Consider the following 21,509-nt stretch of genomic DNA (forward strand, 5'->3'; position numbering starts at 1 on the left):
AGAATCAAATGAGGGCTGAATGAAAATAACTGAAGTCTCAAATAGACAATCCAAGATTGACATTATGAGTGAGTGAGTGAGTGAGTTTAGTTTTATGCAGCTTTTAGCAATATTCGAGCAATATCACGGCGGGGGACACCGTCTTCGGCGTGATGAGCGAATGCTTTAACCACTTGGCTACCCTGTCTCCCCTGACATTATGAGAAGCAACTCACATGATGATCACTGTCATATCACAGAGCAGGAGCAGGGAACAGTTCTAGGCCAGAATCTCTAAAGATCCAGGCTATTACAGGACATATCATACAAAACACTCACGTATGATGATGGCAATTTATTCAGCAAAGACATGTTTCTAATGCTGTTACACAGATTATCACAGTCTGCAATCGACTGAGGTAGAACAATGTAGACACCCCCCGCTGCAAACAGTTTCACCAACCACATCACAACATCCACAGTTGGAAGTCTGGCCATTATAATAGTTATCTACTGGTCATCCCAAATCTTACTCATCACTTTCACAAATTCAAAACGGGTAGATGACTGCACCATTTGGATATACTGTACCTTTAACTACAGTATTTAGGAATAAAGGCTGTAGGATGATGCAGTTACCAAACTGGGTAGATGACTGCACCATTTGGATATACTGTGCCTTTAACTATTTAGGGATAATGGCTGTAGGATGATGCAGTTACCAAACGGGTAGATGACTGCACCATTTGGATATACTGTACCTTTAACTATTTAGGGATAATGGCTGTAGGATGATGCAGTTACCAAACTGGTAGGTGACTGTGTCTTGATACACTGGGATAATGGCTCCTTGGGTAGATGGCTTTAACCTTTAACTAGGGGATGATGGCTGTAGGATGATGCAGTTACAGCTAATGACTGCTGTGTCTTGATACATTGTCCCTGTCTACATCTGGTTGCACAAACTGATATTACACCTGTCAATCGGTACCTATAATACATTAATTGATTTAAGTGTGCACAGTGTAAAATATGTATTAATCTCTTGATCCATCCCTGATAATTCTGTTAGTAAAAGGGTCTTAACGTATACATAAACTACAATCGCACTTACATAACAGATATTTGTTCAGTCAGGAGTTAATGAAGCCTAAACACATACAAACAGTTGTTTGAGGTAACAGACTAGCTACAATACATCTCGTCTATTAGGAATGCATTTAGCAAACAAGCATTTGCACCTCAATAAAATCAGTTAATGCAGGTTATAGACATGATTGAATCAAATGCACCATCCAGGCCAGCTTTTGTTCTTCTCGCTCTAACAAATTTGTAGCCATACATTGATGTTTCGTACATGTACTTCAGAACATTACAAGCATACAACTTAACAAGCCACATGTCTTTCCATAGTTAAATGAAAAAACCATACATATTGTGAAGGCTTTTTATACTTTTTATATGGTTTGGGTGAAACAATACAGACAGTTCATGATACACAGAATATGACACGTATCGTGACACACATATGAAGTGAAATAATGTGATAATTTCTTGACTATAAATATTTCAAAGTAGGGTGAAAGGGAAATACCAGCTGCTAAGGCATTTGTTCCAGCGGTCAGTATAGAACATGAAATGTGCAATATTTGAATGATAAAAAACCCTGGGATCACTGAACAAGTTGTAAGTAATTAATTTTAGTAAGTGTATCAACTTCTATTGAAAAAGAAAAAAAATGTGTCCATGTATCGTACCATCACGTGAAAACACACACTGCCCTGGTGGTCTTAAGAATACTTTAACCCTTGTTTTCTGTATTGTACTTCTGGGGGAATAGGGTTTGTTGTTGAAATTAAAACCAGCACTAAAATCTTTAGTTAGAACAATTAGAATGGAATGATAACAATAACCGTAAGCCTAAGTGTGTGCAAAATATTCTCCAACAAACCTAATGTAAATTTTCTTCAATTACAATGACTACTTCTCCCAACCAAATAAGACCACACATATATATCTAAATTGTTGTTCAGTGGATCTGTACACCAAACGTAGTAATAAAAACTCTCCTCCAACCAGACTCATGTAAAAATAGAGGGATTCTGGGGGGTGAAGTTTCATGATAAATATATAGCATCTCAACCCAGACAGAAAAACAAGAATTTGTACAATTAATATTTTTGACCTGTATGTTCAGGCTAACACTGCAATTATACTAGTTCACACTTGTGTGCATACATCACAAAACCTGCACAAGGAAGCAAGTGACAATAGCATCGACCAGACATACAGACAGTGGTTATAGTCACAAGAGATCAGAGTTGCCAGTATCTGATGAGTATCAACCAGGACATGGGTAAATGAGGCTATTTATCATATATTTAGTGGGATATTCCCATCAGTAGGATATACATGAGAATGATATTGTTGTAAGTGTCGTCTATATGGAAATGTCTGTACAGTTAACATTGTAGAAACATAGTTTCCGTTGAACTGGACTAAACATTTAGAGTGCTTTTGAACCTGTTCTGGCAGTAGGATATATCTGTGAATGTTAATGATGTAATTGTCATACACTTAAATTTTATATAGAAATGTTTGTGCAGTAACACATTGTGAAAATAAAGAGGTTTCCATGGAATTTTACTAAATTGTTGGGGTGCTTCCAGACCAAGGGACACTGCAGTTCAAAGAGGTTCTTCCTGCTCCCTTCCAAACGGAATGTATAGCAGTGCATGAAGCAACTGGCATAAGGATATATTGTAATCCATTATTATTGGATTAGATGAGTTAGTGACTGAGTATGTTATAAAACATCATTACAATATCAGCTTGACCATCTTTAGGTAACATTTCTACACAACAGAACCACGTGTTTGTTGTGAAAGGACACAATCTTGTAACATTTATTCGAAAGTGGCCTGTAAATATTCAAGTTTAGACCAGACAAACAGTTGATTGAAATATAGAGCATTAACAGGGAAAAGGCGATACAAAACTCACCCTAACCATCTGATTCATTAAAGTCACCTCTTAGGACAGCACAGCTTACTGTAGCACAAATGTCATAATTCATGCTAAGTCGCTGTCACCAGTCGCTTCCCTTGGGCATACAATTGTGGGTTCAAATCTTGGTTCACCCTCAGTTGTTTCAAGGTTTGTTTGTATCACTCCAGTGTTCATAAGAGAATCAAATGAGGGCTGAATGAAAATAACTGAAGTCTCAAATAGACAATCCAAGATTGACATTATGAGTGAGTGAGTGAGTGAGTTTAGTTTTATGCAGCTTTTAGCAATATTCGAGCAATATCACGGCGGGGGACACCGTCTTCGGCGTGATGAGCGAATGCTGTAACCACTTGGCTACCCTGTCTCCCCTGACATTATGAGAAGCAACTCACATGATGATCACTGTCATATCACAGAGCAGGAGCAGGGAACAGTTCTAGGCCAGAATCTCTAAAGATCCAGGCTATTACAGGACATATCATACAAAACACTCACGTATGATGATGGCAATTTATTCAGCAAAGACATGTTTCTAATGCTGTTACACAGATTATCACAGTCTGCAATCGAGGTAGAACAATGTAGACACCCCGGCTGCAAACAGGTAGAACAATGTAGACACTGGTCATCTGCAAACAGTTTCACCAACCACATCACAACATCCACAGTTGGAAGTCTGGCCATTATAATAGTTATCTACTGGTCATCCCAAATCTTACTCATCACTTTCACAAATTCAAAACGGGTAGATGACTGCACCATTTGGATATACTGTACCTTTAACTATTTAGGGATAATGGCTGTAGGATGATGCAGTTACCAAACGGGTAGATGACTGCACCATTTGGATATACTGTGCCTTTAACTATTTAGGGATAATGGCTGTAGGATGATGCAGTTACCAAACGGGTAGATGACTGCACCATTTGGATATACTGTACCTTTAACTATTTAGGGATAATGGCTGTAGGATGATGCAGTTACCAAACTGGTAGGTGACTGTGTCTTGATACACTGTACTCCTTGCTTTAACCTTTAACTAGGGATGATGGCTGTGGTTGCATTGCAGCTAATGACTGCTTGCTGTACATTGTCCTGTCTACATCTGGTACAAACTGATATTACACAGTCAACGTCCTATAATACATTAATTGATTTAAGTGTGCACAGTGTAAAATATGTATTAATCTCTTGATCCATCCCTGATAATTCTGTTAGTAAAAGGGTCTTAACGTATACATAAACTACAATCGCACTTACATAACAGATATTTGTTCAGTCAGGAGTTAATGAAGCCTAAACACATACAAACAGTTGTTTGAGGTAACAGACTAGCTACAATACATCTCGTCTATTAGGAATGCATTTAGCAAACAAGCATTTGCACCTCAATAAAATCAGTTAATGCAGGTTATAGACATGATTGAATCAAATGCACCATCCAGGCCAGCTTTTGTTCTTCTCGCTCTAACAAATTTGTAGCCATACATTGATGTTTCGTACATGTACTTCAGAACATTACAAGCATACAACTTAACAAGCCACATGTCTTTCCATAGTAAAATGAAAACCATACATATTGTGAAGGCTTTTATACTTTTATATGGTTTGGGTGAAACAATACAGACAGTTCATGATACACAGAATATGACATCGTGTCGTGACACACATATCAAGTGAAATAATGTGATAATTTCTTGACTATAAATATTTCAAAGTAGGGTGAAAGGGAAATACCAGCTGCTAAGGCATTTGTTCCAGCGGTCAGTATAGAACATGAAATGTGCAATATTTGAATGATAAAAACCCTGGGATCACTGAACAAGTTGTAAGTAATTAATTTTAGTAAGTGTATCAACTTCTATTGAAAAGAAAAAAAATGTGTCCATGTATCGCACCATCAATGCATGAAAACACACACTGCCCTGGTGGTCTTAAGAATACTTTTTAACCCTTGTTTTCTGTATTGTACTTCTGGGGGAATAGGGTTTGTTGTTGAAATTAAAACCAGAACTAAAATCTTTAGTTAGAACAATTAGAATGGAATGATAACAATAACCGTAAGCCTAAGTGTGTGCAAAATATTCTCCAACAAACCTAATGTAAATTTTCTTCAATTACAATGACTACTTCTCCCAACCAAATAAGACCACACATATATATCTAAATTGTTGTTCAGTGGATCTGTACACCAAACGTAGTAATAAAAACTCTCCTCCAACCAGACTCGTGTAAAAATAGAGGGATTCTGGGGGTGAAGTTTCATGATAAATATATAGCATCTCAACCCAGACAGAAAAACAAGAATTTGTACAATTAATATTTTTGACCTGTATGTTCAGGCTAACACTGCAATTATACTAGTTCACACTTGTGTGCATACATCACAAAACCTGCACAAGGAAGCAAGTGACAATAGCATCGACCAGACATACAGACAGTGGTTATAGTCACAAGAGATCAGAGTTGCCAGTATCTGATGAGTATCAACCAGGACATGGGTAAATGACAAAAACAATAGATACCTTACCACTGTGGACACAAAAATAAATATTTATATTAACTATACTACATCTCCCCGATCAGATAAACAAAGAAATGACTGTGATTAACAAATATGTCTTAAATGTCAAACATAATGCAAACAATATTTTACTGGAGAGTTAGTGAGACATATCAATATTTAGGACTGATCATAATACTCTCTGTCATCTTGGCCAGGTCTGTGATATTCATCCTGAATCATACTTCATCAATCATATAAACATGCATTACTGAAAACATATTAACTGTTTCTCTATACATCAATAATTATTGTCAAAGATCATCATGCTTTACTGTTACACAAATACTAACAAAGTTCTACCTTTTGTTGAATATTTCAGCTCCAAGACTTGTTTAAGTCGATTTGATGAACGTTATAGTGTGTAACATGTTATATTTGGGATTACACTTTCTTAGTAAAGTTCTCAAATTCTCGTACTTTTTGGGCTGAGTCCCAGATGGGATTCAAACCAACACCCTCAGAGTCAGGCACCTAATCACCAGCACACAAAGTCAGCCGCCAAACCCACTCAGCCACCGCAACTTTCTTTACTAAGAACGTGTAATCCCAAATATAACACGTTACATTCGACCACTTTCTAAATTTTCTAAATGGCATTGTGTAATCATGGTAGTGTGTAGGTGATATATGTTTATTGTCTGCTAAAAGAAAAGATTTTTAAAAATCTTTAAATAAAAATGTATTTATTTCAACTGCTTGTAAAGTAATAATTCTGTAAAGTCTGCACTTTCAGATAATATTCCAATACAATGACAGAACTTATTTTTTCAGAAAATATGTAGCTTTACCTAAAACCTAGTAAAAGTTTCCTTCTCAAATAGTAAAACATACAATATACAAAGAAGTACAAGTATTTGTTCAAAAGTGTATACATATATAAATAGTAAGAACATATTTGTTGACTATATACAGATTGCATTGTTGAACAAACTCGTAAAGAGTTCATTAGATTAAAAGGCAAGATGCTAAGTTCAAACAAATAATCTGAAATTAAAACTGAAAAAGATATATGTAAACAGATGGTCATTTTCTAATTCCTGATCCAAATACAGTCTAAAAGATAACCAAATGGATCCAGTTTTGAGTAATTAGATAAGGATTTGTTATTTTTGTCATAGTTATGTAATAACATATCAAGCAAAATATACCAGTAGATATTGTTCAACTGTACAAGAACTGAATTAATCAATCACAGAATAGTTGGAAATGCAAACTGCAACACCACGAGTGAAACTTAACCAGTTGCAGTGGTTGTAATCTGACAGCCAGATTACGAAGAGCATGGTCGATGTCGTATGTGGAAGATAGGTACTGTCACTGCTGAGTCAAGCTCAGGTCAGTTTCCATTGGGAATACTATGTCCATTGGTAGACACTGAGGTGAGGGATGTGTCGTAACACAGGTCCAGGAATGTCCGTGTCAACTCTGACACAAGGGTACGGTCGGGGATGCTCTGAGCCATACCATAGATGACAGCCTGTGAACCACAATGTATTTAGGAATCAATTGCTAAAGAGGTATTATTGAAAAGGCAAGGTATTTTATGGACAACTTTTTTTTCTATCATGATGTGACATTTCGTTATAAATCCTTACAGTGCTGTCAAGCAAGAATGAAGTAAAATGAGTGAGTGAGTGAGTTTAGTTTTACACCACACTCAGCAATATTTCAGCTATATGGAAGTGGACTGTAAATAATTGAGTCTGCACTAGACAATCCAGTGATCAACAGCATGAGCATCGATCTACGCAATTGGGATACAAAGACATGCATCAACCAAGTCAGCGAGCCTGACCACCCGATCCCGTTAGTCTCCTCTTACGACAAGCATGGGTTACTGAAGATCAATTCTAAACAGCATCTTCACAGGTCTGAAGTAAGATGGCAGAGTACAGACTTATATACATTAAATTAGGTTTAACAAAGACAACACAAAACAAGCTGCTGATTGAAAGCAGGGGATGTGAATAGAATAAAATAAAGCTGTCAGCTTTACAATATCGTAACTTCACTGTTACTTACCAACTTCTTAAAATTCAAATCAAACTAATCAATGAATCAAAGATATCACTGACAAAAATGTAATTTTTAGAATAAAATTGATATTTTATACTTATCCTGACTTATGCTTATTTGCTTGTCTTCTTCTTCTTTGCGAACTTAGTGGAACACTTGTATCTCCTTATTGAAGCTCCCTTCAATAAAACGTGCGTAAAATCACTAATCACTACTCACCAAGAGTTGTCCCTCCTTCCTTTTGCGCGGGAAACTGGCGCCACCCGTCTCCCACATGCTTCACTCTCTCCTGAATACGAGCCCGACACTTGAACTTACAGGGAAATCCAAAGTGTCTTGTGGGGAGGTTGGGAGGGCTTTCCTCATGAGTCAGGATAAGTATAAAATATCAATTTTATTCTAAAAATTACATATTTTTCCTTATCCTGACTCATGCTTATTTGCTTGTAGAATCCGACGGAATAAGGAGGTGGGCAAAAAGGCACTTAGGATTTCATTAGTGAATTTTACGTCAAAATAAACCCCCTTATGGGAACTTCATAATGGCACTGTAATTATGCTAATTTCTGCTGCTGTACACAAAGAGTTCTTTCAGCTGCCAATTGATGGGTGGACCACAATAGTTAACTTGGTCCTATTTGGTTAATATTTAAATGTGGATTTAGCGACTCCAAAGTGGGGAAGCAACCCAAGTACTAGGAATACAAGTACTGGGTTTAATATTTATGCTAGTCCTGAAACGTGCATAGATACTGAAGCAAAACTCTATAGAGTGTAGTCTTGATCAGTCATGAGAAACACGGCGAGACAACGTCTCACCTTCTGTGGGGAACTGTCAACTGCTGTGCGACAACCAGAGGGCCGAAATGGTGAATGCCTGAGACGTCCTCGGTGGCGATATCTAATCTAGCGCATGGATTTCCGATATCCTGGCTGCTATTGCTAGGGCCAACAGGAATAGTGTTTTCTGTGTCAAAAATTCGATTGATGTCGTTTCTAGCAGTTCGTAAACGTTGCTAGTGAGATGTTTGAGAACAATATTGAGGTCCCATGCCGGAGCGTGAAATCTCTGTTTCTGATCCTCCAATGTATAAGAGCGTAACAAGGCCAGTAACATTGGTACCTTTGTTAATTTTGCACCCGTCCTCATAGTTATCACAGAACTCAAAGCCGCTAGGTATGTTGAGAGTGTAGATCCTTTCAGACGTTTGGTTTGTCGTAGGTGACAAAGATAGTCTGCCACTTGAGGATGTAAATCTTTTTTAGCAGCGTAGGTCTCAAAACTGCGCCACTTGTCGTCGTACAAGTTGTGTCGAATTGCGTAAAGCAAGCGTGACTGCTTTTGCCGCTCTGGCTGAGTAACCTCTCTTGTTTAAGCATGCCTTAATACAGTCCACACGTGAAGTTGGAATGCCTCTGGGTATCTGTGCGCTTGTTTTGTGTGAGGATGTACTAGTAGATTCGATCGCTCTGGTAGTTGCAGATTTGGTGGTCCGAGTTCTTTTATGAGAATGGGAAACCACGTTCTCGCTGGCCAGTAAGGCGCGACCAAAATCAGTTGGAGATTCTTTGTCTGCCTGATTTTCTGTAATACCCTCGGTAGTAGCGCTGGCGGAGGAAACGCGTACGCATTTAGGCCTTCCCAGGATATGCTGAGAGCGTCCGTTGCCCACGCTCGTGGATCTGGGACTGGAAAGACGAATGTTGTTAGCTGATTGTTGAAGCGTGTGGCGAATAGGTCTATTAACTGAGGTCCTATTTCCTTGATAATCTGTGTGAATATCTCTGGATGGAGCATCCACTCTGTCGGCGATGGTAGAGCTGGACGGGATAGTGCGTCTGCTAGGACATTCTTGGCTCCTGGAATGTGACATGCTTTTACATGGATGTTCAGATCGTCGATTAGGTCGAACAGTTGAAAGCAGAGATGTAGTAGGTTCATTGATCTTGTTGAGCCTTGCTTGTTTATATAAAACGCCACTGTTGAGTTGTCTGTGTGTACCATGAGATGCGCATGCTGTAGAATGGTGCTCCAATGGAATATGGCGTTGATTGCTGCTTTCATCTCCAGCATGTTGATATGTAGACATTTCTCCTCCTGGCTCCATATTCCGGATGCTACATGGTTGTCGAGATGTGCTCCCCAACCTTGTAGTGACGCGTCTACGTATAGATGGGTCTTAAATTCCGGCTCTGCTAAATAGGTGCCTTCGCAAACATTCGACTTCCGGGTCCACAAAAGTAGATGAGGTCTGAGGTGATTCGGTAGACCGAAGGGTTGTAGGTCGTCGAGATGAGCATTGATGAGGACTTGTAATGGGCGTAGCTGTAGTCTGCCTCTGACTGTCAAGTCTTGAGCGGACGTGAGGAGACCCAACAGACTCTGCCACTGTCGTATGGGGCACAGAGAGAGTAAGGCTTGAGGAATGGTGTTTTGAATCTTGAGCCATCGGTCCTCTGGTACGATGATACGATTCTGCGTCGTGAGAAATCTGATGCCTAGAAACTGTAGGTCCTGCGTAGGTTGTAGGTCCTACTTGAGTAGATTCACTAACCATCCTAGCTGATTGAGTAGATTGATGGTGAAATTCAGTTGTAGTTTGAGACGGCCTGGATCTTGATCTACTTGAATCCCGTCGTCGAGGTAGAATGCATTGCGTAGGCCTCGATGATGTAGATATGTGACTATGGGTTTCGTTACTCTTGTAAACAACCAGGGGGCCGATGATATTCCAAATGGGAGGACCTTCCATTGGTAATGTAGACCGTCTAGTGTAAATCTGAGGTATTTTCTCGAGTCGGGATGTATCGGGATATGCAGGTAGGCATCCTGTAGATCTATGCTTGCCATGTAGTCCATCGGACGAACGAGCCAGATTAGTTGAGACAGATGTATCATGCGGAACTTGGGAGGTCTGCTTAGATAAACTTTGTTGAACTTGCTCATATTGTAGATGAGTCGAAACTTTTCCTTGGAATTTTTCTTTGGCACTAGGAAAACTGGGGAGTAGAAACCTGGTTCGATGTTGTTTTGATCCACTATTTCTATGGCCTGCTTGGTTAGAAGAGATGAGACAGCCTCTCGTAACTTCTCTATCTGTAGTATGTTGCAGTCGAACTTCTGTGGTTTGACTGTCAGCGGTGGATCGTCCTGTAGTTGGATGCGATATCCGTATCTGAGGATGTTGGATACGTATGGATCTTGTAGTATTTCCCAGTTTCTCCAGTGACGTTGTAGACGTCCACCCACTTGTGAAGGTCGTACAGGAACGGTTGGGGGTGGAAGACTCCAGTCGTTCCGAACCCGTCTTTCATCGTCAATAATTCCGGGAGCCTCTGGGTGCCCTGCCTCTTCCGGATCCTCCCCTGTAGTTGCCGAATGGACAGCGAAAAGAGTCCTTCCCGCCTCTGGAGTTGGCCACTTTCTTGTCACGTGCCCTCTGTAACCCTGGAAACTTGGATCTTCCCGAGTATCGTTGTGTTGTCTGCTTGAATATGCTAGCTGGAGTGTCCATGGACTTAATCATTAAGACCTCCTTTGAATCTTTAGTGACTTCCTTGGCAACTCTGTCGATTTCTCCAGCAAAGATGGCAGGAGTTGACCATGGGGCTGTGTACAGTGGTGCTGTAAATTGTTCACTCCAACTGCAGGAGGCGAGGAGACCTTGACGACGAGCCAGAGTTAACGCTGCGGCGACGGATGAAAGGTGATCTGTCAAGAATTGTTGGTCCTTCTTTTGCATACGGAGGGACGAGTAAATCATTCTGTCTTCCTCCGCCGTGGAGTCTTGAAACTTGGCGATGAGCGTTTCGTTGACTGTGCGAGATCTGTTGAGGCCGAAGAACATTCTTCTGGTCATAGCTTCTACTTGAGCTAGCTTGCGGTCCTCAATCTTGTAAAACTTGGCCTTGGCATCGTTGATTACTTTAAAGTTATCATCAATCTCCTGAGCTTTGAGGAAGGGATCCATATTATGAGTGGAGAACTTCCTGGCGTTGAACTGTGGCAAATGTGGCACCTGAGCTTTAGTAGCTGTCTTGAAAGCTGCGTCCAAGTTCTGTGAGACTGTAGCGATGGGATCGATCGGAGGTAGCGTGAGCGTGTCGACGTTGTCATCTCTCATAAGATAGGTGTGGGCCGGATTATCGTTCTTAGATGGAGAAGCCAGGTCCAACCCGTTAGCCATCCAGTAGCGTATATCAGAGTCCGAGAAGATGATGCCACCATCGTCTTCTGTAACCGGAGTGCTGAGGATGGGATGTTGATATTCCTCCGATGGTGAATGAGGTGGAGTCCTGCCTGACTGTGGCGATCTACGTGGAGACCTGCGCGGAGACTTGTAAGGCGAACGTCGTGATGACCTGTGTGGAGACCTGCGTGGAGACCTTCGCGGACACCTGCGTGGTGATCGGCGAGGGGAACGACGTGGTGAGTGACCCGACGAACTGTGCCTGTAGGAAGACCTGTGGGTTCGCAAAGGTGCTGGTGAGTTCCTTGACGATCTACGGGACGAAGATGTCTTATAAGCTGGCGTGGATATCCTTCCCGAAGCTTCATCTGAGTCCGCACTTGGGGAATGACGACTGGTCCTTCGCGAAGGCTGGTCCGAGTCATATTCCGGGGATGAACGATTCCTCCTCCGTGAACGCCTCTGTGATCGTTGATCATCTGTGTCCGTAGTAGGTGTAGCCCTTCGCGAAGGTCTTCGTGAACGCTGATCGTCTGGGTCCTCCACCGGGGTTGACAGGGTCGAGCTATCGCGGAGGCTGGTCCGTTGAAGTTGTGACGTCCTTCGCGAATGTCCTCGTGATGTTGGTAGACTTGTCGCTGATGGCAGGTCCCTCAGAGGTGTTGTCTACGTTGGAGCCTTCGCGAAGGCTCGGACCCAGGGCTGGTCTCTTTTCCAGGCTGTAGCGTTGCTCCATCATTTGCATGATTTGCTGGGAGAACTGCTGTATGAAGTCGCCTGGGAAGGTCTGCGGTGGTACCAATGCTGCTCTATCTGCGTTGGTGGCGACGGGGCCCATGGGACGATCATCTGTTGTCAGCGTTGATACATCGGGTTGACCATGGATCTGCGCTGACGTCACCGTAGCTGAAGTCACTGTAGCTGAGACCGGTCGTTTCTTGTGATGAATGTCCGGGATGATAATCGGCTGATCATCATAAAGGCCCTGTTCTGCGACAGGGAACGATCTCGGCCGAGAAAGTTCTAGACGACTGTGACTTCTCCTTGGTGTTGGACGCTGCCCTAGGGGTGCGAAGTCTGCGCTGGGTGGTAGACGACTTCCTAGTCTTGGGCTGCGACGATGGGATGTCTTGAGATGCCGGTCGCTTCTTGGAGGTGGCGGACTGCGTCCCACGCCTCTCCTCCGAGGGAAACTCTAGCGGAACACCAGACGGTAGGGGGTCGTCCGACAGCAGTTGACCAGTGAGGGACTCAGCCGAGTTCTCCATGACTGGGGCAATCTTACGCGACCTATCAGCAGCACGTCTCAAAACACCAAGAATATATTTATTAAATGCACAAGTTGATAAAGGTTTGGAGATACTGCAACGAGAGCTGAAAGAACATGGTACAGTGCAACTAGGGCATATTAGGTGTGGGTCAGCAGCAGAGAAACGTAACTTGCATATGGAACAGATTTTCATGAACGTAGACTACTGAACAATCACGGAATAACCCGCGAATAAACAGTGAGAAATACGAATAAATATCAAACCATATTGATGAAGGATACTAGCTAAACCTCTATAAGGAATTAATAGAGGTAACTAACTAATTAATCAAAGGATATAGTGCCGTAAGAAGACACAGGCGCTCTCACAACCTGCTCACTGGGCGAAGAAGTAGAGAGTGAAGCATGTGGGAGACGGGTGGCGCCAGTTTCCCGCGCAAAAGGAAGGAGGGACAACTCTTGGTGAGTAGTGATTAGTGATTTTACGCACGTTTTATTGAAGGGAGCTTCAATAAGGAGATACAAGTGTTCCACTAAGTTCGCAAAGAAGAAGAAGACAAGCAAATAAGCATGAGTCAGGATAAGGAAAAATTTCACTAATACTAAATATAATATACATGTCAAACACAGGTGCCCATCATGTCATTGTATCACAATTACGTAGATCGATGCCCTTTTATGATGGATGTTGATCACTGGATTGTCTGGTCCAGACTCAATTATTTACAGACAGCCGCAATATAGCTGGAATATTGCTGAGTGTGGCGTAAAACTCACTCACTCACTCACAGGACAGTAAATATAAAGTATATGTAAACCATATTTTTCCTGAAACATCTCATATCTCTGTCCAAAATTTGTGTACTCCATCAGGATCATGTATAGCTGCTCCGAGTGAAATACTTACGGCGCCTCCGGTTTTAGCACCTGGGTCCTTCATGATGTCGGCCGTCATGGTGCTCACATCATTTACGAAGCTGTCGATCACTCCATCTTTTGTGTGCAGCAGAGTCAAACAGATGTGAACACTGCAACATAAACAGTGATCACATAACACCACAGTAAAAGAGGTGAGGTGAGGTGAGGTGTGGTGAGGTGAAATGGGGTTTAACGTTGTACTTAAGAATATTTCGCTCATATGACAAGCGTGATTGCGTGTGTATGTGTGGCTGCTTGTACTAGCCCAGACTTAAGCTGGTTTTACAGTGCTAGCTCACTGAGATACCATGCTGCAGTTAAGCATGAATACCCCACTCAGACACATTATACTGACTCCAAGCCTACCAATCCTTTTGTACCCAATAATGCCAAGCGCCATGCAGGGACCAACAAGTACAATATTTTAACGACTTTTGGTATGATGCGGCCTTCCACTCTCCAGGCGGACATTCTAACCACTAGCCACGGAGGTGGCCCCACAGTAAAAGGGAATGGGTTGTTTTTTCATCCCAACAACTCAATGGCTGAAAGAGTAACTAGCAAAAAGACATTCGAGAATTTTTCTTGTTAAGATTTCAAATTTTAGATTTACACAGTAACAGTTCATATCTCAATTTCACGCAGTATATGACACCAGAACTTTGATTGCAATAATCATTTTAGCGCTGAACCTGGATTTTTGTATTATAAACAGTACATTGAACATAATAAGGGCGATTTGGGGATACCAAGATGGTTTGTGAGGTAGTTTGGGATATTTTCAAACTCATTAAATTCAGGTCTTAGTGCTTGCTAAAGCTACATGAACATCTTAAGACAAAACAGGAAAAACAAACTTGGCCATATAGATGACTCACAATAACCAACAGTTACAGTACATAACAGCACATTAACACCTTTCACAGTCAACAGTGTCAAACTGGCACCTCCAGTTCCTCACTATGCTTTGAAAGTATTTTGATTAAAGTTCTGAGCCAGGTAGCAGGAAGGGTCCGTCAGAACAACAAACTGGAGCTATTCAAGATCATATTGAACACGGTAATACAAAAAACAGTAGATATGAGCACTTGAGTAATAACTTACCTGGGAGGGAACTGCAGAGGGTTGAGTGTCCAGCCCTTGGAAGCCAGTGCATCAGAGAGTCTGTAGATGTTGAAGTCATCTGATCCAATTGCTATCACAGACACATCTGGCTTCCCAATCAACTTGATTCCATTGATATTGCGCAACCTGTTAGAGACACGTACTACTCATGTACCACACGTTTACATACAGTGTATTAATCACACCAAGTTTGGTAACATACGAGAAAACAAATCAAATCTTAGGGCTCACTTGGTGTAGCAAGCACAAGGATCTGCTTGAGTGATTTGGTTTTTAAATTGTTTTGAACAGCACTATAATCATATCAGTCTGCCAGCATTACATGTAAGGACAATCACAAGTGATGCAGGTGTTAGATGTTTACCACATGATCACAGGTATGGTGTTTACTGCTCAACATGAGCACAGGACCTCCACTTTGGGAGTACCTTTAGAATTCAGCACCACAAATGCATGTGAGGATGATCTCACCAAAAAGTCACATGTCACTGAGACAAGCAGCAGGTTTGTGAGAATCCGCAACACGCAAACTTGCGACCTTTGGATTGTTAGCCTCACAGTTAACCACCCCAGCTACGTCCATATTGTTGTTTTACTTGTAAATTTGTATAGTCTTGTATGAGAGCTACGGAAATTCACTTTTAGAATGATACCGATTACATTTGGCACACTTGTTCTAATATGCTATTTACATGATTGTGAGTGGTGTAAAGAGAGCTGATATGGTGCAGACTGAAAACGGTTGTAGATGTCAGTGGTCGAAGTACGTATGAGTAACATTGGTTATTGGTTTAATAAACCTTTTCAAGTTAATTTTTTCAAATTGCTGTCATTCATTAAAAATATTGAATATCATAATCAAAACTGACAATGCATCTCTCCTTTAGATGGTGGTTCCTGAATTTGAAAACAATATAACCAATACATTTCAAGTACAGATGGAATTCCTTGGTAAAACAATATACACGTACCTCTTTAGGTCGGGCGTTTAATAAAAGGGCTTTCACAAAACTGGCCCTTGGTATATAATGTGCCAGTGCAGGCCGTATTCAGCACACAAATACTGAAATTCTTACTCAATGACAATGCATACAGAGATGACAGATCACTGAGAGGAGATTAGGCACACTTGACGACCCAGCAACAGTCTGATGTCACAGAGCACTGTTTTTTGTAACAAAGATTCACAAATTATGTCACAAGGTATTGTGATGTGTTTGTTAAGTTTGTGGTGCTGAATTCTAAGGGTAGGGATCTGACCTTAGGATTCTGGCTTAACTAAGGGATGTGACACTGTACAGCTTCCATAGCATTGATTCTAAAGGACTCACTTTTCTTCCATGTACTTGGTGGCATTGATGATCTTCCTTGTGGCATCTATATATCCATCTTCTCCTATGTACATCATAGTCGCCCAGCAAGCTGCTATTATGGCTCCTGCTCTGCTGCCTGTTAAAGGGATGAAGAATCAAGTATTGGCTTAAATGCTTTGGAAACACATTCTAAATTTGATCGCATAAAGATTGTTCTGCTTGTTTCATTTTTTTAATTCCCATACATTAAAGATATACAGAAAACATACCATTTCATGCACACTTTGAAATGTGAAATATTACATAGAAAACATCATCAGGGGCCCTAATGTGCAATACAATTTAACACCTGGGCCCTGAAAAACAAGAAGTCATGGTCTTCAATATCTGAATATTCTGTTCCTATTTTGACAACTATTCATTCTTCGTACAAATAGCGATACATAAGTAGGAACAATTACAAGTATTGTTAGTAATTGTTAGTAAACTTACCTCTGGATTATGGTTGCCTTATTCCTGTGGTTACTACAGACACATACAAAAAAATGGAAAAGAAAAACAATCCCTACGTCATAGTTACCCTGGTGGTATGCCCTTCCCCTATGGAGTTATCTCCCCTTAAATCGTGACGTAAGAGCACGCCCTTTTAAACCTCACAATTTTTATGAATAACAGAATCTTCTGCCATGATTAGCAGGGAGGATAAAAACAAAAGAAAAGAAGGGAGGGTAAGCTAACACCCATAATCCAGAGGATTAAGTTTACTAACAATTACAAAGCGTATGCCATCATGTTGTCCCAAGAACAATACTTGTAATTGTTCCTAATTATAGGCTCCCAGCTGTGTGATCAAAATTCCCTCTATTCTGGATTATGGTTGCCTGCTCGTTGGTCCACCAAAGTATCTCTCCATTGAGTTTCTGTGGAAATGGAAGGCCCGTGTCTAGGTCTAAGTGTCTGTTCTGGTGGTTGATCCATACCTGACACTCCCGTAAAATGGATCCGACGCTGCGTTGAGTAAAATCCTCAGGATTAACCAGCGATCTGGCGGAGGATAAATGAAAGACACTCGAGAGTCCAAGATTGCCCCAAAACTTGATTCTTGAGGTTGGAATTAATTCTGATTTGTCGGGATGCAATAATTAGACCCAAAATGAGTAAACACATGGATGAGAATAAATGAAAGACACTCGAGAGTCCAAGATTGCTCCAAAACCTGATTCTTTAGGGTTGGAATTAATTCTGATTTGTCGGGATGCACAATTAGACCCAAATGAGTAAACACATGGATCCGAATAAATGAAAGACACTTTCGAGAGTCCAAGATTGCCCCAAAAACTTGATTCTTGAGGTTGGAATTAATTCTGATTTGTCGGGATGCACAATTAGACCCAAATGAGTAAACACATGGACCTAATAAATGAAAGACACTCGAGAGTCCAAGATTGCCCCAAAACTTGATTCTTGTGGTTGGAATTAATTCTGATTTGTCGGGATGCACAATTAGACCCAAATGAGTAAACACATGGACGATGAACTTGGTTTTGTTTGAGTAGAGTCTGAGTGATAGTATTCCTTGCTAAAATATTGTCCAGGTATCCGTGAATGGCAATGTTCCTGCGATGGAGGAAGTTTAGTATGGGATTCATCATTACGAGAAGAGCCAAGGCTTAGGATATTCAAACGGAAGCACTAGAAACTGAAATCTCCGGCCGTTGACTGCAAATCTGAGATATTTCTGGGAGCCTGGATGAATAGGATTGTGCAAATATGCATCCTTCAGATCTATACTTATCAATTTTGGTGGAGGACGGATGAGTGTGCGGAGGTTGAATTTTGGTGGTTTTAGAGAAAAGTTTTTGTTCAGAACCTTCAGGTCTATAATCATTCGCATCTCGTGTGTGTCTTTTTGGGGGACAAGAAACACTGGAGAATAAAAACCCAGGGAGGTATCGTGACTGGGAAGCTCTATTACCGTCCGTTTCTCCAACAATTGATCTATTGCCTGAGTAGCTGCAGAGAGGCGAGGTTCCTGTAGAAAAAATCTCCGTCCCGTGGGCTGGATCATCACTGTTGGTAACCTGTCCCATGGTAAAATAAAACCCCTTTTTACAAGTGACAGGATCCAAGGGTCCCGTGTGATCTGTCTCCAATTGTCTATGTACAAGAAAATCCGGCCCCTCACAGGGGAAGGAGTAACTGGAATCATAAAAACGTGATATAGCTCTAACTTGGACATAACCGGTTCGTAAGGCTGAGAGGAAAGTGTTCTTGGAACGTGTATGTCAAAGTCTTCTTCCGCCCGCTCTTGAGGAGCGATAGGAACCTCTACCCTTACTTCTTCCTCTGAAACTGCTCCCGAGAAGGAACAGCAAATGAGCGTGGTCTGGATTCCGACATACGTTCAAAAGCCGATCTTTGTAAAGAGTCCCAACGGCCCAATGATGATGAGCGAGACATCATAGATGATGGAGTACCTCTCCTACTTCTAGGAACACTGCTGGATCTATTTTGAGCAAGTAGAGCAGAAGCTAATTGCTGATTAAGATTACGCGAGGTCACAGCATCCCTAGTCGCAATGGCCTGATGACAATGTCCATTAAAGATGGCAGGAGAGTTAATGGGTTGCTGAAAAAGCTGATCCTTCAATGAATCAGGCAGGTTCTTCACAGAGTGTAAACGCTGAGAAGGATCCACAGCAGTCAAACATCCTAAAGTGTTAACTTGGGTATGTGTAGCATCACTGACCCCCTGGTACACTATGTCAAGGAAAGAGTGTGCTAAGGCAACTTTGTGGGCTGACATCGCCACTAAGGTATCCTTCTTTACCCCCGTGTACTCTTGAAATACAGGGGGAAGCAAGGCCCTAACACCGGCCGCAAACCAATTCACATATGATAATATGTCCACAGAAGCTCTAGCTGCCATATCTAAATCACGCACATCCCTGCTAGATAACTGAATGAATTGTTCCTTAGGAGCCGTAGGATCTAGTTGAGAAAAATCATCATCCAGTTTAGGTGGAGCAGAGGGTAATAATCTGTCATGAATGCTGTAACCCAGTTTTTGAGAAACCCTGGGTAAACTAGTTACATTCTTGACCTTGGCAAGTTGTGTGTTATATGTTTGTAAGGCTGACTTAACTAAGGATGAGTGTGGTAGTGAAAGTCTAGAGACACGTTCAGGTGGAAGACATCCTGATGTCCCAAGTTCCAATGGAATTTCCTTCGCCGGTTGATCAGATGGAGGAGGCACCGTAGACGGATAAAGTTCATGAATGAATTCAATTTTCTCTCTAAGGGACCATCCTGGTATGTAATCATCAGCTTCCGTATCCATGGAAGGGACTGTCAACAAACCGTCTCGCATAACAATGGCTGGATGCGAAACGGGGTAAACACTAGATCCGTGCTGATCCGAAAATAGGAGGATTGTCAATATCCAGTGACCCAGACTCCCCAGCCGCCTGATCAAACGTGCCGCCCGTGGCTAGGGTTGACGACCGCTGAACTTCAGCCGAGCTGCACGTCCCATCCAAGCCAGCAGTGCTAACCCTTACTTGACACTGGGCTGACCTAGTGACAGCTATGTGATCACAGACATCCCTGTCAAGACCGCACGGCCTGTGCTGCATGCTTGCGTCTGTGCTAGTATTAGTAATCAGCTGACTGGCACAAATATTTAGGGAATCTGCCGACCCGGGCTGAAAACCCGAGACAGGCAGGCTACCATCGGCCTGTGCCATGGATTTATCCTGCTGTCTGCCGACACAGTCGGCTGTCCCTGCTCCGCTCGAATGCTGCTGCCCCACCCTGGGGGATCGGCGTTCAGCTTCAGACAGGAGATGCCCCACTCTCTGGGACAGAGCTCCTGACCCGCCTATGGGTACTGACCCTAGACTGTGGCCCTGGCTGGCGTCTTACGGTTCTAATCGACTTAAGGCCGATCGGGATTCAAATTGCTTCTGCAGATTGGAAAACTTGAGATCATTACATGACTCCAGCTCATTTAATGATTTGTTAACCGAAGCCGAAAGTTTGTCTTTAAGGGAATCAAACAAATTAGTAATGGCGGCCAGATCAAATGATGCAGAAGACTTGGTTTTTGAGGAAGAACGGGAAACACCTTTGCTTGTGCTATCCGATTTACTAGATTGGGAATCTGAGGAAGATTTAGCACGTTTTTGAGAGTCAGAAGACACAGAAGATTTCCTCTTTTTAACAGAATTCCTGGCGGCGGCCATTTTGATACAGTCGTCAGAATTTAGACTTGAGCACAATAAACACTTATTGTCTATGGTACAGGGAGGATCCTTGAGACACGCTGCACACAAGGCATGAGGATCAAGATCCGACATATACTTCTGACACTGTAAGCACTTGCTTTGCGCCATAGCGTGGGAAAAAAACGGACACAATGAAAAAGTTATTATAAATGTCACAAAGTTGAGAAGATCTTGATAATTCACAATTAATCGATGATAAACGAATCACAGTAGAATCTTTTCCAAATTTCTGGAAGCGTCCTGTGCGTAGCACATACAGAAAAATTGCGAGGTTTAAAAGGGCGTGCTCTTTGACGTCACGATTTAAGGGGAGAAAACTCCATAGGGGAAGGGCATACCACCAGGGAAACTATGACGTAGGGATCGTTTTCCTTTTCCATTTTTTCTGTATGTGTCTGTGGTAACCACAGGAATAAGGCAACCATAATCCAGAGGGAATGTTTACGCCTATAATTTGGTAAATCAGAAAATCTGTTCCCATTGGGGATAATGTGCACTAAGTCTAGAAATGCATGACAACGGCCATAACTCTGTAAAGAATCATAACACGGTTTCCATTTGCGAACTCCATCAAGACATTCATGTCCTGAAAAAACATACCACATTTGGTTTCCCTATCTATAAGAGTTTTTGAGAAAATCTGGCCCCATTTGGGATACTGTAAACTAAGTCAAGAAACGCATGACAAGGGCCATAACTCTGTAACAAATTGTAACATGGTTTCTGTTTTACGAACCCCATCAAGGCATATATGTCCTGAAAACACATACCAAATTTAGTTTCCTTTATCTATAACAGTTTTGAGAAAATCTGTCCCCATCATCTCCGACAGACGGAA

The 21,509-nt window shown here is 41.7% G+C and overlaps 1 protein-coding gene and 2 long non-coding RNA genes across 3 annotated transcripts in view; 1 reads left to right on the forward strand and 2 right to left on the reverse strand.

The window, feature by feature from the left end:
* The first annotated feature begins 225 nt into the window (after positions 1-225).
* Positions 226-3,919, forward strand: LOC124261428. Its single transcript, XR_006894319.1, has 2 exons — positions 226-794; positions 3,738-3,919. It is a non-coding gene; the product is annotated as an uncharacterized LOC124261428 (long non-coding RNA).
* On the reverse strand, positions 862-4,634 carry LOC124261429. The gene is made up of 3 exons (XR_006894320.1): positions 3,732-4,634; positions 2,873-2,875; positions 862-890 (listed from the first exon to the last, which is right to left on the reverse strand). It is a non-coding gene; the product is annotated as an uncharacterized LOC124261429 (long non-coding RNA).
* Positions 4,635-6,223: 1,589 nt separating this feature from the next.
* The window catches only part of LOC124261393 (sphingosine-1-phosphate lyase 1-like), a 45,603-nt gene continuing 30,317 nt past the window's right edge, over positions 6,224-21,509 (reverse strand). Inside the window, exons 14-17 of the mRNA XM_046695707.1 lie at positions 16,405-16,522; positions 15,053-15,199; positions 13,938-14,058; positions 6,224-7,031 (exon numbers count right to left, since the gene is read on the reverse strand). Coding sequence (XP_046551663.1) covers positions 6,891-7,031; positions 13,938-14,058; positions 15,053-15,199; positions 16,405-16,522 — 527 coding nt within the window. The 3' untranslated portion in view covers positions 6,224-6,890. The remainder of the gene's footprint in view (positions 7,032-13,937; positions 14,059-15,052; positions 15,200-16,404; positions 16,523-21,509) is intronic.

This window comes from Haliotis rubra, unplaced genomic scaffold (assembly GCF_003918875.1).
Source record: "Haliotis rubra isolate DU_JTF1 unplaced genomic scaffold, ASM391887v1 Scf8, whole genome shotgun sequence".
Lineage (NCBI taxonomy): Eukaryota > Metazoa > Mollusca > Gastropoda > Lepetellida > Haliotidae > Haliotis > Haliotis rubra.